Source organism: Lipotes vexillifer, unplaced genomic scaffold (assembly GCF_000442215.2).
Source record: "Lipotes vexillifer unplaced genomic scaffold, Lipotes_vexillifer_v1.1 scaffold395, whole genome shotgun sequence".
NCBI lineage: Eukaryota > Metazoa > Chordata > Mammalia > Artiodactyla > Lipotidae > Lipotes > Lipotes vexillifer.
Window position 1 is genome coordinate 692,226 of NW_006797390.1, and position 27,321 is coordinate 719,546.

Genomic DNA, 27,321 nt, shown 5'->3' on the forward strand with positions numbered 1-27,321 from the left:
ATGCTACTAGATTCTATGAGCCAGAGATTTCAAGGCCTCTCCTGATGCCTCTTGATGTGCAGGAATAATGGTTTTGCAGATTTTGATGGTCCATCTGCCTTGTCCATTTTTGTTTTCTCCCATAGTCTGTGCTAAGACTGATGTACACAAGACCAGAGTTGGACCGTGAGTATTCCAGATTACAAATCCTCTGATGTTTCAGTCTACTTCTTCATGTGATGTCCCAAGTACTTTTTCCTAGAGGGGGGGAAAAAGAGAAATAGATTCTTAAAATTCCAAGTTTGATTCACTGTTGAAGTGAAAACATATGCCTGTTAACTCTGCTTTCTTATCCCAGGCATGACCCAAGGCTTGGAGACCATGTTAAGGTTGGGGGAGGGTTTGGAAAGGTGACTGGCATCCCTGGTATGCCTGAAAGGAAAACTTTATCAGCTAAGGACTTATGTTACACACCCAGGGCTAACCGGCTAGATGGGAAAAGTCTTTGATTCTATGGTTAAATTCGAAAGAGTAGATACTGAAAGGTTGATGACTATGGAGGTTGCAAACCTCTTCTTTCAAAGTGCTGTAGAAGGGGTGAGGTTGCCAGGACCACGGGGTAACAACGTGAATGGTGCTTCAAGTGAAGCAAAAAGGCCAAGGAATAAATTAAAATCAAATGGTGGCTTGTTTGGCATGCTTTGTGGATAGAGTCGCTATTCATTCATTTGATCGACTCATTATTCTACAAGTATTGGCTGAACATCTATGACTTATGTAAAAGTAATGGAAACTATGAGAGAGTAAAAGGGGCATGAAATACATAATTCTGCCCTCACAGATTTGCAGTTCCGTTGGGAAGATAAGATGCACTCCTATGAAATGTGGACTACTAAGATAATTAGGAACCCTGAGCTCCTGGAAAACGTGTGCCTAGGAATAGGTTTTCTCCTTCCGCACCACACTACAAGGACACTCCAGAGAGCCACTAACATCCCTGGGGCAATGGAAGGCTTGCCACCCAGATTCATCTCTTTCCTGTTCAGGGAGACTGAGCCACCCGCCTCCACACTTTCATAGTTCGTATCAACTCATAAATATTCTTTCAGCAGCATCCTTTATTTTTTGCAACTCTGTCTCTGCAACTTTGGAAAAAAATTAGTCCTTTCCCTCTTATTCTTTTTCTTCCCTCTCCTAATTTCTAGCTACGTGCTCCAAATTAAACCTAACTGTGGCCAAGACTTAAGATTAAGATTTATGATGACCTGGAAAAGTAAACTAATACATTTTGAATTGAAAATACAAGTGCTAAAGAACTAGTGCCACAAAATTCTAAAGCCCTTGAAAATTCCTTTTATTATTTCTACCCCCAAAATTCCATCTGTTTTCTCTGATTGGAAATGTTTTTCTCTCTAGCACTAGCAACCAAACTAAGAACTAATAAAACTTTTTATATTCTTTTTTCTTTCCTCTTTTCATTTGCTTACTAGAATCAGAACCACTGTTTTTCATAACAGATTTTTTTTTTGAAACATACCTAAAACTCACCTCTTAAAGTATATAATTCAGTGGCTTTTAGTATATTCACGAAGTTGTGCAGCCATCACTTCTGATTTTAGAACATTTTCATCACCACAAAAAGAACCTCTGTGTCCGTCAGCAGTCACACCCCATTCTCACTCCTCAAAGCCCTAGGAAACCACTGTCTCTATGAATTTGTCTATTCTGGACATTTCATATAAATGGAATCATACAATATATGGCCCTTCTGTCTGACGTCTTTCACTGTGCATGATGTTTTCAAGGTCCATCCACCTTTCCATACTTCATTCCTTTTAATGGCTAAATAATATTCTACTGTATGGATATTCCACATTTGGTTTTTCCATTCATTATTCATCATGGATAAACTTCGTTGTTTCCACCTTGGGGCCATTATGACTAATGATGCTGCTATGAACATTCATGTACAAGTTTTTATGTGAACAATTGTTTACAGTTTTCTTGGTTATAGACCTTTTGGGGAACTGCCAAATTGTTTTCCAAAGGGGCCCGGACCATTTTAGAGTGCAACCAGCAATGTATAAGGATTCACATTTCTCCACATCCTCACTGACACGTGTCTTTTTTATTTTAGCCATGCTAGTGGGTATCTCATTGTGGTTTTGATTTGCATTTCCCTAATGTTGAAATGAAGATGGCAAGCAAGGATCTTTTCATGTGCTCATTGGCCATTTGTATGTCTTCTTTGAAGAAATGTCTATTCAAATCGATTACCCATTTAAAAAATTGCAGGGTTTTTTGTCTTTTATTGTTGAGTTGTAAGAATTTATTACATATTCTGAATACAAGTCCCTTATCAGATATGTAATTTGCAAATATTTTTTCCCATTCTCTGGGTTTTCTCTTTACCTTCTTGATGGTATCCTTTGAAGCAGAACTATTTTTAATTTTGATGTAGTCCAGTTTATTTTTTCTTTTGTCGCTTCTGCTTTTGGTGTAGAAACACCGTTCTTCATAGAACGCTTTTGGCGTTTCAGCTACATTAATTAACTAAATAGACTTCTGAGAATGGGCCTGTAAGCCCAATTGATACTTATAATCTCGCTGGAAAAATATATTCACAAGACCAACAGTGATGGTAATTTCCTGTATATAATCATAATGCAAGCGTGAAGTGTTGTAAAAGGTCAGAGGCTGGTAAGAGTCTTGAGCCGGAGTAGTCAGGAAGGGCTCTGGGGCAGAAGAGGGACTTGAGGGGGTCCTGGAAGGAAGGGCAGTTAGAGCTGAAGTGTTGTTGAGGAGTCTGTCCTCCTCGTAGCGTGAGTTAAGGCAGCTTGAATTTAGAATACCTAAGAGCCTTGTTCAGATTAGCCACCTAAGGGCTACCATATCTGGTGCAAAAGTGGAAAATAGGAAAGAAGTCTGGGCTGCTTAATGGGAGCCACTGGAGACCATGGCGGGCACTTCAGCCCCTTAGGCATGATCAGCTGTACTTTCTGTCTGGTAGCCAAGACACTAAGCCTGTTTGGAGGCCCCAGGGCCATGTCCAGAGCAGACTCAAACCTTCTCCTGGCCCCTGGACCACTCTAGTGGAAAGAGGACTAATGATAATGTATGTCCTCCTAAGAAGGGCTTGAACAGACAAAAATGCCCTAGGCCTACGGTAAGTCCCCTACACACGAGCCTTCAAGTTGCGAAGTTTCAAAGATGCAAACGTGCATCTGGTTCCAGCAAGGAACCAGAACCTGTGCCATCAATGTCGGGCATGAGTGAAAGTGCAGCTTGCCCTCCGTCTCCTGTTGCTGAGGATCCTTCAGCTCTACCTCCTCTCCCTCTTCCAGTCAGTAACTCTTCTTGCCTTTTCACTCGATGCCAGCCCCTGTATGCCAGCTGTTATACTGTATTGCTGTACTTTTCAAGGTACTGTACTGTAAGATTCAAAATGCTTTCTTGATTTTTTGTGTCATGTATTATTTGTGTGAAAAGTATTATAAACCTATTACATTACAGTACTATATAGCTGATTGTGTTAGCTGGGTACCTAGGCTAACTTTGTTGGACTTACGAACACACTCTCAGAACAGAACTCGTTAGTACATAGGGCACTTAACTGTATTGAGATTTAGAGCTCTGGATGGGGTAAAGCATTTTGAAAAGGTTACTGTTATGAGGCCATTTGAACATGGCAGTTTTAAGGAAATCTCAAGGGAAAAGGATGGGAGAGGGGTTGAGGTGAGGAATCAGGGTAGAGAGGTGTGTTTTGCCTGATAGCAGGTAATTAAAAATAGATGAAAATTTAACTGCTTCAGTTATCAAAATGTCCCTGTCAGAATGGCTGGGTCCAAGCAACAATGGCAAAATGTCATAAGTCCTGAACCTCTGTGTGAGAATTACACCCACACCCCATCAGCATCTGAGAGAATAAGGAACTGTCTGCCTCTCCTTTTCTCACTGCTAGACTTCCTTTGCCTGCAAAATTTGTGAAAACAGAAATTATGTCTATCTAAACATTTTATATCAACATCTCTTCATTTCCTGTTATATCCGACCATTCCCTCTCCCCCCACACACATACCCCACATACCCTTTGGGAGCTCAGTAAATATTTATTGATAATGAAGATAATCACTAAAAAATATGTTCCCATCAATGGGATAAATCTCTTGCCACTCAAGTGTCCAAAACCCATGAGAACCGCTTCAAAGATGTGTTCCCTTCACTTAAAAAACCCAAAAAACCCCTTTCCATCCCATCTCCTCTGAGTTCTGGGAAGATTTATTTTTAAATAGGATGCACTTACCCAGCCACCGTGCTGCTGGACCCAGGGCGAGAAGTTCTCCTTCAGGTACTTGGTTCCAAAGCCCAGCACCCTGTTCATGGGATGGCTGTCGATGCCTGTGAGCTTGGCCGTGACGTCTATTGCAAGAGCAGCCTTAAAGCCCTGAGCTTTGACCTCTGATTCTCCCCTGGTGTCCACGCCCCTTAGGAACTGGTCTGTGATGGTCTTGAAAACAGAGTAGGACAGCCCGCCCTGGAAGCTGTTCATCAAAGCCTTGTCTCTCTTCAACTGTGTGCAAGAGGAGAAGCAGTCAGTACAGCAGCCTGGCCCGGGCAGGCAAACTCTCCCACTCGACACTGGGCAACTGAAACACCCAATGGAAAACCCTCAGTTCTTCTGGTCTCAATCGTGGTACCATGTCCTGCAGGACTGGACTGGGCATGGACCTTCTCTGTGAAATTCTTTCATGGGGACAAATACAAACTGAACAGCCCATTCATTCGACATTCAACAGATGTTTCCTGAGTGCTGAGTACTCAACAGGTGGTACTGTGGACGATTAAGACTCAGCCCCTCACTCAAAGGGCTCACAGTCTACTGACCGTTGTGACCCAATGCAAAGTGCTTTGTTAGAGGTTGTGTAATGGGCAGAATCTGAAGCCTGGAAATCACTGTCTTGGGGCTCAAACCCTCCTGCTACACCTCTTAACTTGCTGTGCAGTCTTGGAGAACTTAACCTCTCGGTTTCAGTTTTGTCATCTCTATACTGGGATGACAGTACCTGTACTACAGGGTAATTGAGTAAAACACTTTGTGTTGTGCTCAACATGGCGGAAAGTGCTCTCAAAGTGTTAGCATTTGTCCAGGATGCTTTAAGATGCGAGATGCTTTTTTTTTTTTTTTGGCCATGCCGCAAGGCATGTGGGATCTTGCTTCCCCGACCAGGGATCGAAGCCGTGCCCCCTGCAGTGGAAATGTAGAGTCCTAACCACTGGACCACCAGGGAAGTCCCTGCCTCTGCTTGTGAAAAATCAGGGCTTGTGTCATAAAGCATACATCATCCTCATCTAAGGCCCTCCTTGCAATGTCTGTAAAGTGATGGTTATCATGTGAAAACAGAAATTTCTCAGTGATCAGGGACTATATGTTTATTTGAAAATCAACTAGTTCTGTCCCTGAGGAATGATAAGCTGAGCAGGTTTTCAACCAAGATGGTTTCTGAAAGGGGTATTCTGGGGATGAGTCAGATACGACATAAAGATTTTTAGTGGAGCCGTGTCCTTTATCTGAGCCCAGCCCACCTCCTCCCAACTTCCAGGAGACACAGGGGCCTATTTGAATTATAAATCTGAAGCAGGAACATCCTCGACACCAAGAATGGATTCCTCTTAGTCATGACCCAGTGGAAGAAGGTAGATTCGAAACCTCCAGTGGGCGGCTGGAATCCAGGACCATGCCAGCACAGTAAAAGAATGAAATGCCAGAAAGAAACCCCTTCCACAGGGTACCCAGTCTGCCCCTTGGGGTTGCACCTGGCTTTCCGGCATCTCAGGGAGGTGTGGGAGGAGCCCGCAAGTGCCCTCAGGGATGAGTGGCTTTGCAGACACTGTAGACATGGCAGGTCCCCTCCTCCTTGTCACTGTCCCATTCTGTGGGGAAATTACACCCACAGAGCACGAGTAGAGCTTCTGTGTGTTCCCACCAGAGTCCTCTACTGGGGAACCACATAAAGAGAACCACCACCATATTTTCTACATAAATAATGTAAATGATTGCCCCCAAATCAACAAGAGAGTGCATCAGGCAAAGTGAGGTTTTTAAAGTGGCAATTTGTGGGGTGAAAAGGAAAGCATCTCTCTTCATAACCAGAAGGGTCAACCTTCATACCACGCCCCCGTCCCTGGCCTCCCTGACCTACTGCCAAGTCCCTGCCCCAGGGGGAGGCTGGGAAGGAGACGGCCGTGAGAACCACAGCAACTTTGAGCTGTAAGGAATCCTTGAGCACACCTGTCAGATCCTTCCTAGTTCAAGTACTGAACTGTGAGCTGGTTAGTGGCATCTACTTGGAATTCTAGAGACAGGAAGATCATTTCTTCACAAGGCAGCCCGTGGCTTTGATGGACAGCACTGAGTGCTAGAAAGTTCATTCTTAAAGTGGGGAGAAATCAATTGCCCTGTAACTCCTATCTATTGATGTTAGTTCTGGAGAAACACAGGGGTGTCCTTAAAACCATGTGCCCTCTTCTGTTTTGTGCTTCCTCTGCACCCCTGTCCACCCCGTACTGTGGCCCTGAAGCTCCCATTCCCCCTTCTCTTTGACACCCCCGGTTTCCTCAGTGTTTCTCATTCTGCACCGCCTCATCTGCCCTTCCCCGTCCTGGTCACCATCCTCTGGGCACACCTGTGACAAAGGCGTCAAGGAGCCACAGAGCATGCTGAGACTGGGCTGGCTGGCTGGCCAGTGAGTGCTGTTTCCCCCTCCTGCAGAGTCCCCACAGGCCTGACTCCTCCCCATGGATCCTGGCCAAACAAAGGAATGGGTCCACAGGCCAGCCCCTGATGCACAGATGCTGGGGACCACGCAGCAGTCAGTGGGCGGCAGACACAGACAAGATCCCTTGAGAAGCCCTGACTACAGGGGGGCCTGCTCACTACCTCTTTACCTGAAGGCAACTCCTACACGTTCCTGATGGGAAGGACTGGTCTCAACTTCTAAATGGCAGGAAACTCAAAAAGTTCTCCGAGTTAACACTAACCTGCCCCCTGGCCTAATTGCTGAGAGAGAACAGTCCGGCCTTTCTAGGGGGAGATTTCAGACAAGACTCCAGACTTGGAGCAGCTGTGGGACACAGATATCCAGGCTGCAGGGCAAATGCAAGCGTCTGAACTTCCCTGAGGATCAGTTACATGGGGAACTAGATTCATAATTCTATTCAGCAAATTTTCATTTATTGGTGTCTTTTTCCTGCAAAAACAAAGTTACTCTTTTCATTTCCAAAAATTCCAAGGAGGCTCCAGAAGGTTTACTTATGTTTTCCAAAGTGATTCATTTTTGAGATGCTGCCAGCATGAAGAGTTTTGAGTCCAAGGGAAATAAAATTTAGGACTAAGTGGAAACCAGAACTTTGAAAAGGAGTACAAGCAGCAGTACAGTTCCATTCCTGGGTACCAGCACACGGACACAGAAAGAAAACTCGTTAGTTCAAGAAGCTCCCTACCTCTCTTTCCAACTGATACCCCGAATATTTCAGCAGCTCAACGATTCTGGCTATTATCTGGTCTTCTCCGTCTGCCAGGGGAAAATTCCAGTTATTTCTTTTAAGAAAAAACAATCTTAAATGTTTCCAGGGACAATGCTTGTAGCCTGGTTAGGGATTGAGGGAGACCTGCCCTTCATAATTCTCAGCAAAGTAAATCTTACCTTGCCTTTTCTGATCAGGCCCAAACCATTCCAGACACCCTTTCCCACAGTCCCCTCCTTTCCTCTCTTTCTTCCCCCAGCACTCCCACAGTTCTCACCGTGAAACTCATCACTTTATTTACTGTAAAAATGTTGAAGATACATGAGCTTATCTCTAAAGATATTTAAGAGCAGTTTCTCTCGGTCTTTGGGTTTGTCCTGAGCAGATGGTGCTTTTTCCATATAGACACCATAAATCCCTACTGGATCATCTTACCCCTTTGTGTTAGCTGCTAGAAAGTGTAGAGCCAAACTGTGGCCTCCTAAGAGGGGGGTATAGTCTTCCTGCATTTGGGGAATTAAACTCATTCCTAAGCCCACCTATTTTCCTACTGTTTTCTTTTTACAGTATCTTTCAAATTTGATTTATCTTACTAAAATGTGTACTTTATGTGCTGTGTCTTTACAACAAGGTGGAGTATGAGTAAATAAAATGAATAAGGTCTCCCACCCCAAAGGCTGACATGGCAGACAGAGAGAGAGAGAGGTGGCTCCAGTTGGTGTGTGTGTTGGAACAGGGAAGGTGGAGTCTGATTTTTCTTGTCTCAAGATGTGCTAACACGCAACATCAGGAAAACGGTCATTGCTACAGAGCGGAATCCACACAGAGACGGCCCTTCTTCCTTATGGCGCAGTCTCTGACGTCACCGAGTCCTCGCGTTTGTCCCAGAGGGAGAAGGGAGGAGGGGCCAGGGAATACATCCCACAAGGTCGAGTGAAGGGCAGGGTGGTAGGAAGTCTGAGCCCCAAGTCACCTGGGAAAAGAAAGGACTGCATGCTTCCACCGCCCACGTGTAGTTTTTAATCTGACGCTGCCGCCTCTCTCCAGGAAAGTTGCTAGAACAGCAGCCTGAATTTCTCACCCGCGCAAAGGATGAGAGCCTGAGCTTTTGCTTGGTTTAGGGGTATTGCTTTACGAGGCCCAGGCACACACGAGATAGCAATAAAGTTGGAACACTTGTTTTTTGCTGTCAGAAGGGTCCTCCTTTCCCAGCGCCTCACTGTCTAAGCCCCTTTGGTAGTTTGTGGTCCCAGCAGCACAGCACGGGGTGGACAAACTCACCACTTTGCTTCTGAGCTTGGGAGACACCACCACCTTCGCAGATAAATCTTTTGCCTTCTGTTTTGGCATACTGCAAACTCGGGGGCCAGCTAGGACCCTCATCATCCACTGGAATTTGGGAAAGAGAACCACGGGCAGGATAGTCATTAATGAGGGAATGGCCGGACTGAACTCTTCCTGTGGCACTTGGTCCTGCTTCCCTCAACTCTAGAATTCACTTCTCAGTTCTGATGCACGTTTTGCCCCAGACCTGGTACCTGACAACCCCCAGCTTTTTCACAGGAGCCCAAGGCAATATCATACATAAATCCCCGGGCGATGCTCCACCTGTACCCTGTGCACTTGCTCCAGTACACTGGTCCTTGGCCATGGCTAACATGATGAACTCTAACATGCATTTCCCCCTGTGGACAAGGTTGAGTCCACGCTTTGTACTTCCTCCTGCCCCTCAGTAGGAGACTTCTCTTTGGACTTAGCAGTGGGTTTGGCCTGTTGCTTCCAGCTGCTGGCACACTCTCCTTGGCTTGGGCTGGTCTCTCAAGCTAAAGAAGGTCAGTGCCTCCAGCATGTTGCTGTTGTGCCCTGAGGCCAGCTTAGCAGAGATTCCTAAGTTGCAGAGCCCTGAGCTGAATAAGTACATAAATGCTGTAGACCTCTGCCTGGCAGACAGGCAGCCCACTGCAAACACTCAGAAGGGAAGTTTACCTCTCTTCCCACCTGCAGCTCTAGGCTGGAAGCCCTGGTGCTGGAGACCCTGGCGTGTCACAATCGTTCTGGACTTGAAGCTTCCTCTCTGGCTCTGGGTCTCTTCTGGCGGCGGCCAGGAATAAACGATTTCAGCAACTCGGTTGGCAATGGAAACAACTTTGGGGTCCACGGCTGAAACAAGACAAAATGGTGCTGACAGGCCCTTCCCAGAACTTCGTCTAGCTGATTGGTATGCACAGTTGCCCGAAATGAAAACACCAGCCTGGAGGGAAAGGAAGCGGCCCGGGAGTGTGCGTGGAGGGGAGTCCATTCTTCAGAAAGCGCTGGCAGTTGCCTGGCAGAGGCTGGGACGGAGGAGGAGTTCACAGAGGAATGATTGCCACCTCGAAACAATTGCCCCTCTGCACCCTCTTCTTGAAGCCTTGCAAAACTAGGGTCCCCTTGCCCCTTTGCAAGGGAAGAGACACAAAAGGGAGTGCTTAGTTCTTGGCTTGAGGGAATGCTCATTATGCTTTTATTTCTATTCTTTTTTTTTGGACATCCTTTATATCTTGGAGAGCTGGCCCCTGTGTACATAGGAGGGCATTCAGCAGTGTGACAAGCCTTTGGGGGTTGTCACGGAGGAAAGAGAAATATCCCTGCTCTCAGGCCATATTCATGACTCATTATCAAGTGAACATTGAACTGCCCTTGCTGGCATGGTCACGTGTCTTCTCTCTCCTCCATGTCCAGTGGGAAACATGCGAAAAATGCTGATAGGTAAACAAGGATGCATAAAGTCTAACCCACGACCTTCAAGAGTTTATAATCCAGGAAAAGCCTTATGTCATGAATTTGCACACGCAACTAGAGGGTAAAGCATTTGGGGACATGAAGGTTTAAATGGCACTGGCCCCCTGAATGTCATAGCCTGTGAAGGACAAGTCGACTTTGCCCCTGGTAAGGGATGGGGTCGGGTTGGGAGGGCAGGCAGTACTGCTGAGTTATTTGGGAGTGAAATTTACACTGTTAATCCATCACTAAGTTCTTAACTTTTAGAAGCTTGTCCAAGTTCTGCCTTTGATACGGAGCGGTCGTATCATGCAATGTTTAAGAACAGTGTTTAAGTAAACAGTGTTTAAGTATTTAATTCATAAGACTTGACCAAAGTAACAGAGTGGGGTTTTGGCCAGAAGGTTGGTGTGCCCAGGGGAACACCCGGACCTTGTCAATCAGGATAGATAAGAGAAGCAAGGCCTGGGTCCGGGGAGGGATTGTGTCACATGCAAGGCAGGGTTTGACCTCCTAAGGAGCTGCCAAGGTGGTTCCTGAACCTCTCTCCCTGGATTCGCCCATCACATGGAGCTCTGGTGCTTTCCCTTCACCCCCCAGGGCATTCACTGAAAGGCCATGGGAACTGACACTCTGTCCACAATGCCTTCCTTTAAAAAAAGGCATAATGGCTTCCTTAAAAAGCCACATTTTTCCTGATGCTCCATCCATAGGGTTCAAAAACAGATCAGGAGTGGGTTAGAGAGAGAAAAACTGGAGAGGTCAAGGAGAGAAGGATCAACGGTTTTCCTTCCCATTTTAATAACCCAACCACAAGTACTTTCCACTTTTAAATCACCTTACTGCAGTCCAACCGGCTTGCTCGTGAATGCTGGCCACCCACGGAAGGAGGTGGCAAGAGGCTGGATCCCAAAACCGGTGGGAGCCTTCCCTTGTGTCCACAGGAGACGGGAGAGGAAAGCTTCCACGTGCTTTCCTCTCTGCAACCTTGTGCGGCCTGCAGGGTGATTAACACGCTCTCTTGCACGGAAGTCACACTGCGCCCACCTTGCCCTCAAAGGAGGCAGATGAGGGCCCCCAAGGTTGTCGCTCCCCAGCCCCCAGCCCCCGCCACGTGGCAGGGCAATCACAAGGCCCCCAGCAGACGTGGAGGTACCAAAGCTGACTGACCTGCGTATGTGTATCTGTTTCTGCGGACTGGAGGGATGCAGGTGAAATATGTGCCGGAAAAACTATAAGCAACCTCATTTTGACTCAGATGAATTAGCTCTAGTTAAGATTCCCATTCTAATACCTTACTTTTAAAAACTGGAAAAAAAAATTCCCTTCTCATCAGAGTTGGTCCTATCTGATAGGCAAGGGAACATTGGATGGGTGTGGAGAGAGAACAGAAAGGCTGCCCATCCTTTTGAGTTTATTCTGGGGGCTCATTGTGGGATTAAGGAGCGCAGGAGAGCGGGATTGGGAAGGCATTTGGCTCGAGGCATTTGTTTTAGAAGAGGCAGGGCGTTTGTGAGAGGATTCCATATGGTCGAGACTGCTATTTCCTACCCAGTATCCATTTTCTTTTTCTTCCTTAGTAACAGGTCCCTGAGATGCCAGCGGAAGGTGACAGCACTACATTTCCCAGCCTCTTCTGCAGTAAGGAGTAGCCACTGAGATGTAAGAAGTTGGGTACAGTTTTAAGAAAGCTCTCTGAGAGGGAGCTGAATTATCTAGGAAGGAGATACCCTTTTGTCCTTCCCTTGCTTCCTCTTTCTTCCTGCTTGGAATGTAGACATGATGGCTGGAATCCGAACAGCCACCTTGGGTTTTAAGGTGACTTTGAGGTTGGAAGCAACTAGCTGAGGGATGGCAGAATAGGAATCCTTAAAGATTGTGGAACTGGTAGATCAAGCCTGGGCTGCCAAACTGTGGTTTTCTTCTATGGGAGAGAAAAATAATGTCTGTGTTATTGAAGGTGTAGCAAATCATAGCTGTGGAGAAAAAAAGATTCACACAAAAACCCGGGTTGGTGTTACTAAAATTGGTATTGACATTCATTTTTCTACATTCCAAGGTCTCTTACTATGAGACTTTGGTCTTGGGACATAACCTCATCGTTCTCACTCCAACCTGGTGTCTGAGTCCTGGAAATGGCAGCACAGGCTAAATTGCGACCTTTAGTTAAAAGAACCCAGGGGACGCCAGCCGCTGAGCTCTGATTTACATGTGGCAGAATAGAAATAGAACGTGAGTCCCTCTTGGGTCACACCCAACATAAAACCAACTACCTACCTACATAATTAACTAAACAAGAAAGCAAGGAAAGAGGAAGGTGAGAAGGGAGGAACAACTGTGCTTAAATCCTTAAAGCTAAGCCTCCTTGGGAGGTAACCGTTTCTACTTTTGTAGGGATATCTATATATCTACACAGAGATCTGGAAATTTTAGAAAATAAAAAAGGTGAAATGACACTTCAGTAATATAAATACAGAACGTCATTTTTCTCAGGAAAGCCAGAAGGTTAAAGTTTGTAAAATCTTCTGTTTCCTGGCAAACTCCAAAGAACAGGACAAGCAGAAAAGCCTATTGAGGTGCCTCCAAACTGTTGTGTTTGCTCCAGAGCTCAGATACCACCCCCAGTAGAACAAGCCTGTTGTACCCCTGGGCGAAGGAGGAGTTCCCCAGGTAATCCCGACCCTAACTTCCCCTCTCCTAAAATTCTATAAGTCTGATAGGAAATGGAATTTTCCTTGATCACAGTGAATGATCTAAAGCTGTCATTGTGCGAGCTGATTCTCCAAGTAAGCCAGCCATCACAATGTTTAAAAATTGAGACATTACTGCCACCTGTTGACTAATTATCGACGAGTTACACGGGCCAATCAGCCCAGCAGGAGAGGAGTTTCTTTTAAAATCTGGGCATTGGGCCCAACGTATTGGTGGAGGGGAAGAACATGGTTATGCCAGGGTTTCTGGATGAAGGGCGATTCTGATAAAGCCTTTCATGAAAATGTTTTGTTCAATACAATGTGTTTTGTACCACTGAAGGAAGATTTTGTCAAAATTCTTCTTGGTTGTCTTTTGAGTGTCTTGTACTTTGAAAAGTATTTTCGTGTACAGCTATCTGATCTTTCCATCCACCTTCAGAGGCCATTGTACAGATGGAAACACAGAGGCCCAGAGACGGGAGTTGACTTCCCTCAGGGAGAAGAGAAGCCTGAGCCCGGCTGGGGCTATTTCTCTTATGTTGGTCGCTGGCCCTGAGGATTAGGGATTTGGGCAGCAAGTTTATAGACGGTGGAGCCAGAAAACCAGTCCCGTCACCCTTCACGGCTATCCTCTTCCTTTCTTCTCAGTCTTGAGAAAAGCAGGGAAATTAGAATTGAGTATTAAGAAGCTGGGAAGCTGAGGTTCAAAGAGTGCCCTGCCTGAGGCCCCATTACCAGCTGGGAGGAGGTGAACCCCCAGGCGCACAAAGAAGGGGGAAACACACGGCTGCGGGAGAGAAAGAATCCCCAAAAGCCTACCTTCACGCTCTAAGCGCTGTTCCACATTGGAGAGGGACCTCGGCCACTGCGGACCGTGAGGAACACTCTGAGGTCCCACCGGACTTTGCCGCTCAAAACGGATCTCCAGAGGTGAGCTCTGAGGGTCCTCCTCCTTCTCTGCTACTCCAAAGAGTGTTCTCCAAGATGACTTTTTCTTGGCAACGTTTATGGCCTTCTCGGTGGATGGGGAATTTCTGCAAGTCCACGGCCCCTGTGTCCATGGTTTGTTTGCCGGCCAACTCTCTGGTCCTTTCTGGGACAAAGTACTTGTTCTCGGGAGCTCTCGTGAGAAGACAGCAGAGGTGTTCTTGAAGGCGTGGTGTTTGACGTAGAAGTCCAGGATTTTGAATTCCATGCTGTCTGGGTCATCATCATCCAGGGGGATCTCTTCCAGGTTGCAGGCGCTAGTGGTGCACATGGCAGGGCTGCAACGACAAAGTCCACACGCGTCCGTCTACCTGGGAGCCACCTACTCTTTGTAGGTCGGGAGAGATGGGGTGAAACTCAATAAGCATTTATTCAGTACCTATTCTCTTTGTGCTGGGGGGCAGGGGGTCATCAGAGATGGAAAAGCCAAGGTTTGTTCTGAAAGTTCAGTCTTACAGAGATGAGACTTGTACATAGATAACTCCAGACAAAGGGCGAGCTAGGAGCTCGTAGAGACATGCAGGAGCCAGCGCGGGAGGTGGGGAGGAAAGACAGCTGTGAACAGGGGGCGAGGGCAGGCTCCTTGAAGGAAAGAAAGTGTTTGGATGGGTGGCTGGCTACTGGGCCTTAGAACAGGCTGGGCAGAGGGCAGGCTCTGGGTGAATTTAGGATGTGTTTGAAGAGTGGAAAGAGATCTGGTGGCGCATAAGCCTGTGCTTTGTGGAGAGCTGGGGCTATAGGGATGTGGAGGGACCACGGGGAAGTGGCAGTCAGGGCCAGGCGATCGGGAAGGTCAGGCTGAAAGCTTTGCATTTTCTCATGTCGGTAGATCAGTACATTTCAGAAGGGGCCCTAGACTGTGGAGGGAAGTTAAAAGTCTTCTTGGGGGCTTCGCTGGTGGCACAGTGGTTGGGAGTCCGCCTGCCGTTGCAGGGGACACGGGTTCGTGCCCCAGGCCAGGAAGACCCCACAGGCCGGGGAGCGGCTGAGCCCGTGAGCCATGGCCGCTGAGCCTGTGCGTCCGGAGCCTGTGCTCCGCAACGGGAGAGGCCACAACGGTGAGAGGCCCGCGTACCGCAAAAAAAAAAAAAAAAAAAAAAAAATAGTCTTCTTGGGAGAGGGTAGCTGGGCAAGGGGAGAGGCCAGCTCAGGGGAGGAAACTGTCTGGGGTCCCTGGCCCTCCCCGGCCTCTCTCCATTCTTCCTTTACTCACTGCTTTAGCTTGGAAAGGTTTGCTTCTATTCCTTGCCATATTTAGCATTCCATCTAAGATTTTATCTGAAGGAAAAAAATCCTGCTTTTTTTTTTTTTTTTTTTTTTTTTAACAAGTTTGAAGCACACTGATGGAATCAATGGAGAACTTTTCAAAGTCTGGAGCGGGAGAGTGATGTGACCACAGACATGTTTTAGAAAGATCAATACAAGCACTAAAATGACGGGGATGGAAATTTCATCTTTATTTCCATATGAATAACCAGATAGATGTAATTAACTGATTGTGTTCAATTTAAGCTTTCATGAAATAATTTCTTAAATGGTTGTCTGCTAGGAAATCATTTCTTTCTGATCTACTTTGCTTTCTTTGGTTGTATCTTAAGGACTATGGTTTCCTTTTTGTCCCAGATGCCAGAGAGCCCAGATCTACCAACTGTCATTGGATTAAAATTTCACAGACAGTGCGTGTGCTGGAAACCAGCTTGGGCTTCTCAGTCTAACAGTCCTGAGTTCAAATCCTGGCCATACCACCGACTAGCTGTGTGACCTGGGGCAAGTTACTTCACCTCTCTGAACCTGAGCTTCCTTCAGGTAAATTGAAAATAATAATAGTCATCTTGCAGGGGTATTGTGAGGGTACAATGTAATGCATGAGAAACCCCAACACAGAACCTGACTCAAAAATGGTAGCTATTTTTTTTTTTTTTAGTACAACTGTCACCCCAGGCCCTCTGACTCTGTCCTTGATGTGGCTCTTAATCATGGACCCTTCCCTTAATGGTCCAACTTTAAGAGTGTCTTTTGGCATGTGAGCTGGTATGATAATAAATAGCTGTAGTGATATTAATGGGATCAGCTTGCATGTCTCTCCTTTTCTTTCCACTGTCCCCTCTCACACCAGGACCAACTGATAAAGAATTTGGGGCTTCCCTGGTGGTGCAGTGGTTGAGAATCTGCCTGCCAATGCACGGGACACGGGTTCGAGCCCTGGTCTGGGAAGATCCCACATGCTGCGGAGCAACTAGGCCCGTGAGCCACAATTACTGAGCCTGCGCGTCTGGAGCCTGTGCTCCGCAACAAGAGAGGCCGCGATAGTGAGAGGCCCGCGCACCGCAATGAGGAGTGGCCCCCACTTGCCGCAACTAGAGAAAGCCCCCGCACAGAAACGAAGACCCAACACAGCCAAAAATTAAAAAAATTGATTAATTAAATTTTTTTAAAAAGGCAAAATTCAAAAAAAATAAAGAATTGGACAGTGACCACAGATGGGGTTTGAGGCAGTGTGATGTGGTTCAGATCAATTTGACTGTGTGTCTGGAGGCCGATGGTCCAGGGTTGGCTCAGTGTATAACTTGCAAAGTGCTTGGGCAAGTCTCTCAATTCTTTTGGTCCTCTGATTTCACAGCAAATGTTCTCTAACTTTCCCCTCTGATTCTGTTACTATTTGAAGGAGGTGTGAGGGCTGAGACATCTCCCCTGCAGGCCTGCCGATGCTTCCTGTTTCTATCGTTGTTTCCTATCATTTTTTGGAAGAGCCTCACACTCGATGATAGGAAGCTGTTCATCCAGGAAGCGCTCTGTGGCCAGGCCTCGAGAAAGCAGTTCTGATGGAAGTGATGCCAGGAGGGAGATGCAGGGGCTGTGCTAGAACATCAGGTGCAGATGGAGGGGGCAGAAGTGATCTGCCAGGGTGGCCAAGGGCAGGGCTGCAAAACCTGAGACACCTACTGCACACACAGATATATCTGCACGACTCCAAAGCCCCCCAGGCCTGCCTTGGGTAACTAAGCGTGAGCAGTGCTTGAGGGGCGTGGTGTAGACTGGGGGTCACCACCACTGTGTCCTCCTCCCTCCCTTTCGTCACACGCCTGTCCTATTCTGGGGCTTGGACTATCTTCCTTCCCTCACCTACTCCCGATTTCACGCGCCCATTATGCACTGCAGGGAACTTTCTGCCGTCTGGAATCACTTCAGCATCTCTGCCCTCACCTCGCTCTGCCTGCACCCCCCTCCTCGCCCCATTCTCACGGGTCAACCATTCTTCCCCTCTTGGTGCCCAGTTTCAGTCACACCCATGAGGATCCTTCCCAGGTCTTCCAATTTATCTAGACTTCATTCTCTTTTCCACAATGGAATGTAAGTGCCGGGAGGACAGGCATGTTGATGTGCTGTTTTTTCTCTGCTGGGTGCCCAGCTCCTACAGTAATGCCTGGGGCAGAAAGGCACTTGGCAATGAACTGTGAACTTTTTCCTAGTCTGAGACAGACTGTCTGGGTTCCAATCCTGGCTCTGCCATTAGCAGTTACGTGACATACTCTCCAGGCTTCAGTTTCCTCATGTTTAAAATGGGAACGAAGGGACTTCCCTGGCAGTCCAGTGGTTAAGATTTCGCCTTCCAATGCAGGGGGTACAGGTTCGATCCCTGGTCAGGGAGCTAAGATCCCACATGCCTCGTGGCCAAAAAAACCAAAACATAGAAACAACAGAAGCAATATTGTAGCAAATTCAATAAAGACTTTGAAAATGGCCCACATCAAAAAAAAATCTTTAAAAAAAAATAGTAAAATGGGGATGAGAATAGTACGTTTCCTTCTGTTACAAAGATTAAATGCGTTAATATTTGTAAAGCATTTAGAATAGCATTTAAGTGTTTGAACAAGTATTTGATTTACAAAAATATTTATGAAACCCACTTACGGCCGGCCACACTGTTCTAGAGAAGTTGCAAGGGGTTTTCGGGTGGCGTAACGGGGAGAGTGTAGCATGTGGGGTGAAAAGGAGGTTGAAGAGCTGCTTTTCATACTTATTGGCAAGGGGGCGGAGGCAAGTCATGTAGCCTCCAACGAGGTGTAGTTTTTCCAGTTACAAGATGCGATTCATATCGTCTAACTTGAGACGGATAACCTAGTTCAAATCCTGGGTCACCGGCTTACTAGCTGTGTGAATGGCTACATACCTTAATTTATTTCTGCCTTCATTGTTTTCATCTGTAAAATGGGGTAAAACAAAACAAAACAAAACAACAACCCTGGCAGGAGATCAGCCAAGATGGTGGAGTACAAAGACCCTGAGGTCGCCTCCTCTCATGGGCACACCAAAATCACAACTATTTGCCAAACAACCATCGATAAAAAAGACCAGAACCTACCAGAAAAGATCTTCGACAACTAAAGATAGAAAGAAGGAACCACAGCAAAACGAGCCGGAGGGGCAAAGTTGCGATAGAGTCAAGTCCCATACCCCTGGGTGGGTGGCCCACAAATGGGAGAATAATTACAGCTGCAGAGGTTCTCCAAAGGAGTGAGAGGTCTGGGGCCTTCCCGCCTGGGGGCCCTGTGCTGAGAAGATGAGTCCCCGGAGCATTTGGCTTTGAAGGCCAGAGGGGCTTACTTTCTGGAGAGCCAGACGGCTGGGGCAAACAGAGACTTTGCTCTTAAAGGGCACTCACAAAATCTCACACGCTCTGGGACCCAGAGCAGAAGCTGTCATTGGAAAGGAGCCTGGGTCAGGCGTACCTACTAACTCTGGAGAGTCTCCTGGAGAGGCAGGAGGCGTCTGCTGCTCACCCTGGGGACATGGACACTGCTGGCAGCCATTCTTGGGAGTTCCTTCTACTATCTGGATGCTGGTAATGGCCCGCCCCATTCTGGAATCCTCCCTCTAGCTTATTAGCCTCGGGGATTAGCCTCGCAGCGGCCCAGCACCCTGTAGGCGCCAGGGCTGGGGCACCTCAGGCAGAGCAACTAAGTGGGCATACACACAGTGCCATCTATCAGCAGACAGGCTGCCTTAAGACCCCCTGAGTCCACAGCTGCCCCTGGACACAGCCCTGCCCGCCAGAGGGCCCAGGACCCCACCCCATACACCAGTGCGCAGGCACTAGACCCAGGACCCCCAGGGCTCTCCAGCCAGAGACCCCACAACCCCCTGGGCCCTGACCCTACCCTCCAGCAAGCCTGCTCTAACCTCAGGACCAGCCTCACCCGCCAGTGGGCAGACACCAGCCACAACACAACCACAGCCTTGCAGCCTGTGGACACAGCCCACCCATTAGCAGGCCAGCACCAGCCCTGGAACTAGCTGGGCCCTGGCCCTACCCACTAACAGGCCAATGCAAGCTTTGGGACACCCCAGACCTTGCAGCCAACTGTGTCAGGAACTGGGCCCATCCACCAGGTCTAGGACCCCTGGGCCCTACACCCAGACCCCAGGACTTGACTCTGCCTACCAGTAGGCCAGCACTAGCCCCAGGACATTGTTTCACCCACCAATGCGAAGGCAATAGCCCCAGGGTCTCCTGGACCCTGACTCCATCCTCCAGTAATTCAGCCTTAGCCCTGCCCCCTCCCCACCCCGGGGTTCTGCAGTTAGCCACCTTGTGACCTGGCCCCGCCAACCAGCAGCTGGCAGCCTCCGCACAAGGCAGGGCCTGGCATCCAACTGGACCAGGGGCCAACCAAGCCTACAAGACCACCCACAGTAGTCATCCCACACAACAGAAGAGCCCATGCACCCCTGGAGCATATAGCTCTAGTGATGAAAAGGGAGTACACTGATGGGATGTGGAGGACATCTCCTTCACAAGGCCACTTCTCCAAGATCAGGAAATGTAACCAACCTACCAGATACAGAGAAATAAAAACAGCAAGTTAGGCAAACTGAGGCAACAGAGGAACATTCTCCAAACAAAGGAATGATAAAGTCCCAGAAGAGCCAAGTGACGTGGAGATAGGCAATCTACCCAAGAAAGAGTTCAGGGTAGTGATCATAAAGATGAATAAAGAACTCGGGAGAAGAATGAATGGAGAGTGAGAAGTTAGAAGTTTTTAACAAAGAGAAAATATAAAGACCCAAACAGAGGTGAAGAATACAATAATTGAAATGAAAAATACACTAGAAGGACCCAACAGTAGACTAGATGATACAGAGGAATGGATCAGTGAGCTGGAAGACAGAGTAGTGGAAATCACTGATGCTGAACAGAAGAAAAGAAAAGAGAATGAAAAGAAATGACAGTTTAAGAGACCTCTGGGATAGCATCAAGCACACAAGTATTTTCATTATAGGGGTCTCAGATGGAGAAGAGAGAGAGAAAGGGGCTGAGAAAGTATTTGAAGGCATAATAGCTGAAAACTTCCCTACTCTGGGAAAGGAAACAGACATCCTAGTCCAGGAAGTGCAGAGAGTCCCATACAGAATTAACAGCTCGTTTCAACTCAATATCAAAAAAACAAACAACCCAATTAAAAAGACAGAAGACCTGAATAGACATTTTTCCAAAGAAGAAATACAGATGGCCAACAAGCACAGGAAAAGATGCTCAACATCGTTATCATCAGAGAAATGCAAATCAAAACCACAATGAGATAAGACCTCTTACCTGTCAGAGTGGCTATCTTCAAAAAGTCTACAACTAACATAAGTTGGCGAGGATGTCAAGAAAAGGGAACTCTCATACACTGTTGGTGTGAATGTAAATTGGTGCAGCCACTGTGGAAAACAGTATGGAGGTTTCTCAAAAAACTAAAAATAGATCTACCATATGACCCAGCAATTGCCTTGCTGGGTATATATCTGAAAAAACCACAAACACTAATTCAAAAAGATACATGCACCACAATGTTCATAGCAGCATTATTTACAATTGCCAAGATATGGAAGCAAACTAAGTGTCCATCAACAGATGAATGGATAAATGTATGTGGACTACATAAGTGTATGTGGACTACACATACCACACACACACACACACACACACACACACACACACACACTCACACACTGGAATACTACTCCGTCATAAAAAAGGATGAAATTTGGCCATTTGCAGCAGCACAGAGGATATTATGCTAAGTGAAATAAGTCAGACAGAGAAAGACAAATAGTGTATGATACCACTTATATGTGGAATCTTAAAAATGCAACAAACTAAGGAATATAACAAAAAAGGGACAGACTCACAAATATAGAGAAGAAACTAGTGGCTACCAGTGGGGAGGGGAAAAGGAGAAGGGGCAAGATTGGGGTAGAGGATTAAGAGGTACAAACTATTAGGTATAAAATAAATAAGCTACAAGGATATATTGTACAGCACAAGGAATATAGCCAGTATTTTATAATAACTATAACTGGAGTATAACCTTTAAAAATTGTGAATAACTATGTTATACATCTGAAGCTTATGTAATATTATACATCAACTATACCTCAATAAAAATTTTTTAAAAAACCCATAAAACAACCCATCCCCCCATCACATAGGTATGTGGGCAAAAAAAAATTAGCACGTGTAAATCACTTAAAGTAGTGCATGGTAGATGTTAAATGCTCAATAAATATTAGCGTCTTTATTCATTAAAATAGGGGACTTCTGGGCTTCCCTGGTGGCGCAGTGGTTGAGAGTCTGCCTGCTGATGCAGGGGACACGGGTTCGTGTTCCGGTCCGGGAAGATCCCACATGCCGCGGAGCGGCTGGTCCTGTGAGCCATGGCCACTGGGCCTGCGCGTCTGGAGCCTGTGCTCCGCAACGGGAGAGGCCACAACAGTGAGAGGCCCGCGTACCGCCAAAAAAAAAAAAAATAGGGGACTTAATCTGGTATTCCAGTAGTTAATACTCCGCGTCTCCACTGCAGGGGGCGCGGGTGGATCCCTGGTTGGGGAACTAAGATCCCGCATGCCATCCTGGGGCGCAGCCAAAAAAAAAAAACCAACTATTTTAATAGGTTGCCTTTCTTGTAAGGTTTAATATGTTTATAAAAGAAAATTCATCAAAAGCATCAATTAAGAAAACTAATGACATGCAAATATTTGGTTTAGCACAAAATTCACACTTGTTTCCTGTAGTTTCCTATAGTCATATATATATATGACTATAGTAAACATATGTCAAATATATATATGACTATAGGAAACTATATATATATATATATAGAGAGAGAGAGAGAGAGAGAGAGAGAGAGAGAGAGAGAAAGTGAGTATGTGTGTATGGGTGTGTGTGCATAAAGTATACATACTTGAAAGATATGAAGCCTGGGACTTGGCTGACTTTCCCAGCACCTCATATAATGCCTGACACCTGATAAGCTCTCGGGAAATATTTGATGAATGAAAGAAACATGTTATAGAGCTGCCAGATGAAATATGGGAGAGCTAGTCAATTTGAATGTCAGGTAAATAACAAATAATTTTTTAGTATAAGTGTGTCCCAAGTATTGTATGGGACATGCTTACACTAAAACACAGTATCTGTTGTTTATCTGAAATTCATACCGAACAGGGCCAGGGCCTCTTGTATTTTTATGCAAACCTGGCAACTCGGTGAATAAAAGGTGCTGCTTACAAAAACTGAGACCTCAGGTTCTTGGAGGCGGGGAAAGTGGACCGAGGGTGGAGCCTGAGAGACCTGAGTCACGCGAGAGAAAGAGCGGGACACGAGGTCGGGACTCGGGCGCCGCCCACGCGGCGCGGAAGTGACCGAGCCCAGGCCGAGAGCAGCGCTGGCAGGGCGTTTAGGCGGGTTTTAATTCCGAGCATCCTTTTGAGTTGGGCAGCTCAGGGCGCCCCGTAGGCAGGAGGTACCCGCGGGTCCTCCAGGAGCCGTTGCATTGGTAGCGGAGGAGCTCTCTCCCAGCCACAGGACTACGCTCCGAAGAAACCGTGTCAAGTTAAAGCCAACCCAACCAACCAAACCTTTCTAATGCAGTGTGAAGACTTTAAAATTATGTGTGTGTGGGTGTGTGTGGGGGGTGGGGCGCTGCTCTTAGAGAGAGAGGAAGGGTCCGACTTCAAGAAACGAGTTTCCTGGGCTTCCCTGGTGGCGCAGTGGTTGAGAGTCCGCCTGCCGATGCTAGGGGACACGGGTTCGTGCCCCGGTCCGGGAAGATCCCACATGCCGTGGAGCGGCTGAGCCCGTGAGCCATGGCCGCTGAGCCTGCGCGTCCGGAGCCTGTGCTCCGCAACGGGACAGGCCACAACAGTGAGAGGCCCGCGTACCGCAAAAAGAGAAAAAAGAAAAAAAAAGAAACGAGTTTGCTAATTGCTGATTCAGGAGCAACATCCGAAAAGGGGGGAAAGCAGAGGTCAAGATGGAGCACAGCGCTTCCACTTCGTGAAAGAGGAGATTTTTGCCGTCTCCCAGGCTAGAAAGGAGCTGAGGGCCCAACCAGGAGGCAAGGCCAAGGGCGAGAGAGAAGCAGAGGGCAGGGCAGTGCTCAGGCAGCCCCCGGGACCGAGGGGACCGTGACCGGCCCCGGCGAGCGCTTGCAGCTGCGTCAAAGGAGGAGTTCAGACACTTTCAGGGCACTTGACAAGCTAGGGTGTTTTTCCTACTCATCCTCACTGGGAATGACGGGAGAGCGGTTAAATTGATAACGACGTCTTATTTTAAAGCAGCACTGAGTTATTTTATTACCACTTGCAGCCCTTCTGCTCTCAGCTGTTCGGGTTCAAAGTGGAAGCAGCCCAACTTCTGGGTCAATGGAAACGTACAGGTAAGTTTTATGCTTATGTTGATGGAAATGAAGCCCAGGGTGAGGCCCCAGAATGTGGGTTCGGAGCCTGGAGTGGAAAATTAGCTCCAGAATAAGCCCTGTGAGGCTCATTGTAATTCAGTGACTCTGCACACAGCCCTACCCTTTGGATCCCGTATTTACATACCCTCTTGCGTATCTACAGCAAACTCTCACAGACCTACTCCCCGAAAGCAAGGTTTCACAGTGTCTTTTGTTGGCCTCTCTCCCCTCTCGAAGGGTTCCTTTCCCCCAACCCCCTAAATGGCCAAAGTCCTGCGAGTCCCCGGTGGCTAGTCTCCTGGGAGCACCGCAGAGCACGCTGCTTGGCCTGCAGAGCAGCATCTGACCTCCAAGATCACAGGACACACTTTAGGGATTTTTCTAGTTCTGGATTCATTGGTCGAGGTTAGATTTCCCTTCCCTTCCTGTGGCAGGTCACGGAGCAAACAGCCCTCGTGCATGCACAGAGGCTGTGGCCACCAGGGTCCCAGGAAGCTGGACAGAACTCTGCCCTGGACGGAACTCTGCTCTGGTCTGTCCCGGGGGTGAGGGGCGTGGAGGACCCCTTAGCAACAGGCTCTGTCAGAGAGCTGACTTCCATCACTCTGGACACAGGCCCGAGTGTAAGACATGGGTGAGGACACTCATCCCAGAGGGATGTTCCCAGGCCAGAGTGTAAGACATGGGTGAGGACACTCATCCCAGAGGGATGTTCCCAGGCCAGATTATGAGCTGAGTTTTGCCTGGTTGCCTTGGGCCTCTCCTTCTGCACCCTCTGCCCCCTTACGCCCTTCAGAGGCGGTCCACCCTTCCCCTTCCTTCCCTGAACTTTACCTTATGGTGTCTTCATCCCTCCTCCCCTGCGGTTTTTAATCCTAAGGGTGAAATGAGGAGTGAGGTAAAATGTCTTAAATTCCTGCAATAGACGCTAAACAGAGAGAGCCTCAGGTCTTATTAAATTATTAGTTAAACACAAAGACTCAGGCTCTGATGATTACAGAACAGAACAGGCAGGGAACTCAGGAGGGAGTCTCCGGGGGGGGGGGTATTCCCCATTTCACCTGCGCCCTGTACTCAAGGAAGTCTCTAGGGGGTCTGCCGGGACTAGATCTTGTGCCCACGTGCCCACAGGTACTCAGGGCTCAAAGCCAGGGACTCTTGTCCTCAGCCCCTTTCTGCTGTGGGGGAGGTAGCTGGCATTTCCACGGGCTTCTGTCACACCATCACATACCTTGCTACATACCCAATGAGACAGACCTGCATAATGTTAACGATGATTCGGCCAGTTATGTATTCTTAACCCTCCCAAACCTTCTGGAGCAGAGGAGAAATGAAAGGGAAACCTAAATACTTCTCACTTTTCTGGAAAAACCCCTAAAAAAGTAGATGCTATTAGCTTTCAGTTTTAGATTCGTAGTTTTGCTTCCTGAGACTTACATGATCAGTACTTTTAAATAAATGCAATAAACGTTATAGTTTAACGAACCCCCAGTTAGATTGCCTCAGTAGCAAAACCAGGACTGAAGTCCCCTGTGTCCTGCTGGGAAGGCTGAACATGCAGACTGGTGTCTCCTAGTATTACCTGGTCTCCAAGCTGTCGGCAGTTTCTCCTGCTTCAGGTCAGGTGGCAGTAAGGATATTTCTATACCTGAGTCTCTCTCCAGGAAACTTAAGAGGAAACTTTGGCCAAGTCTTCTTGGCTTCTCATTTTGGAAGGCTCTTGTGATGAAGACTCCACCCGGGTGTAGCCTCTTCTGGTTGGGACTAAGGCTGGAAGGAGGCTTAGGGAAAGGAGTCACTTCCTTGTTAAGCCCTGCCCCCAGCTTTTCAAATGAAGGAGGGGCTGACCTTTGCCCACGTAATTTGACTGTAAAAGGAGTTCTGCATGCTTTACCTGAGGACTCTCACTGCCCTTTGGGACAGACACAATTATGAGGGTGTTTTCCCGATAGTACTTTACTTTCTTTCCCTTTCATCAGTTTAGCGAATGTTTACTGATCATCTCTGTGACAGGCATGGCACACATGTTTAATCTTCACATCAAGAGGCAGGTGTTATGATTCCCATTTTCCATACAAGGAAACTGAGGCTCAGAGAGGTAAGGTATTGGTGCGGAAGTGGTCCCCCCATCAGTTGGGCTGAGATCCAAATCTTAGTCTTTCTGGCTTCACACTATATCAGTGTTACCTCTCCCATGAGATTCAAAGATTGTATTCAGATGGAACCTCGGGAAAAGCTTTCAAAATGGAATGTAACCCCAGCCATAGTAAAAGCCACTAAAACTCATTTAAAGACCATATGTCACAATTTTAGGGATAGAATTCCCTATGTATAGGAAAGAAGAAACATATGATTTTGCGGTCTATCCAGATTCTTAACTGAAATAGACACTTATGCTCATAAAACCATGAGCGCTGGCTAGTCAAAATGTGAAGATGAAGGAAGTGTGCATGGTGAAAGGGGAATTAAGGCTAATTTCATGAAAGTGGGGGAAGAACTGGCCATTTAAATATTAGGTAAACAGATCCATGAGGGACAAATAATGGCAGTTATGGGAAAGTTAGTTCTTTGGTGACTCGAAGTGAATTTTAACCAGCAAACTCATATTTATTGCTCATAACGAATACCAGTCTAGTCAACTTGAGGGATATTAAAGAAATATTAAGACTGTTTTGTCTTCAAAAAAAAACTTACAGTCTTTTTTCAGAAGAAGAGATACATTCATTTGAAACAATTTAAGAACCAACAAATACATATAATCACAACTAAATCGCATAGTTTGGACTACAGTTGTTACTGGAGTTCAGAGCTACATAACTTAATGACACTGGGGGCAGAAACCATTTAGAATCTCGCGAGGTCTTGGCAGGTAAGTATAAACACAAGAAAGGGGCAGTCGGCACAAGTAGTCAGGCTCACTGAAGACAGAGAATGTCCATTAATCATTCAGCTTTGCATCTCCCACACTCAACAAGCTGGCACATAACAGAGACAGGACTCAATACATGTTATATATTAAAAGACAACAAAACCCACTTTTCTCCTGATCCTAAAAATACACATTGTGGGAATTCCCTGGCGGTCCAGTGGTTGGGACTCCACGTTTTCACTGTCAAGGGCATGGGTTCAGTCCCTGGTCGGGAAACTAAGATCCCACGAGCCACGTGGTACAGCCAAAAAAAAAAAAATAATAATAATAGAAAAATACACGTTGTGTTTTAGAAAATTTGTACAACATAAAATAGCATACATAAAATAAAGACCATCGTGATCCAGTCATCCAGTGATAAATATTGTTAAACATTTGGTGTAGGGCTTCCCTGGTGGCGCAGTGGTTGAGGGTCCGCCTGCCGATGCAGGGGACACGGGTTCGCGCCCCGGTCCGGGAAGATCCCACATGCCGCGGAGCGGCTGGGCCCGTGAGCCATGGCCGCTAAGCCTGTGGGTCCGGAGCCTGTGCTCCACAACAAGAGAGGCCATAATGGTGAGAGGCCCGCGTACCGTAAAAAAAAAACAAAAAAAAACCAAAAAAACCCCAACAACAAAATGACCATTTTTTTTTTTTTTTTTTCTTGCCTTATGCGGGCCTCTCACTGTTGTGGCCTCTCCCATTTGCGGAGCACAGGCTTCGGACGCGCAGGCTCAGCGGCCAT

At 47.0% G+C, this 27,321-nt stretch overlaps 1 protein-coding gene across 1 annotated transcript; it reads right to left on the reverse strand.

Annotated features, from left to right (window-relative positions):
* Positions 1–25,305, reverse strand: BCL2L14 (BCL2 like 14). The gene is made up of 6 exons (XM_007469340.1): positions 25,251–25,305; positions 13,776–14,221; positions 9,490–9,663; positions 7,480–7,550; positions 4,283–4,549; positions 1–237 (listed from the first exon to the last, which is right to left on the reverse strand). Exons 2-6 carry the CDS (start codon positions 14,212–14,214, stop codon positions 199–201), a joined length of 990 nt encoding a protein of 329 aa, XP_007469402.1. The 5' UTR covers positions 14,215–14,221; positions 25,251–25,305; the 3' UTR covers positions 1–198.
* Positions 25,306–27,321: the final 2,016 nt, after the last annotated feature.

Bases quoted from the DNA above. Each gene is read 5' to 3' on its own strand.
- BCL2L14 (XM_007469340.1), bottom strand. From the start codon at position 14,214: ATGTGCACCACTAGCGCCTGCAACCTGGAAGAGATCCCCCTGGATGAT. The intron at 7,551-9,489 runs GTAAACTTCCCT...TTCCCCTGGCAG, and splicing joins AGCTGCAGGTGGGAAGAGAG to ACGGAGAAGACCAGATAATA. The intron at 4,550-7,479 runs GTAGGGAGCTTC...TCTTGCACACAG, and splicing joins GGTATCAGTTGGAAAGAGAG to TTGAAGAGAGACAAGGCTTT.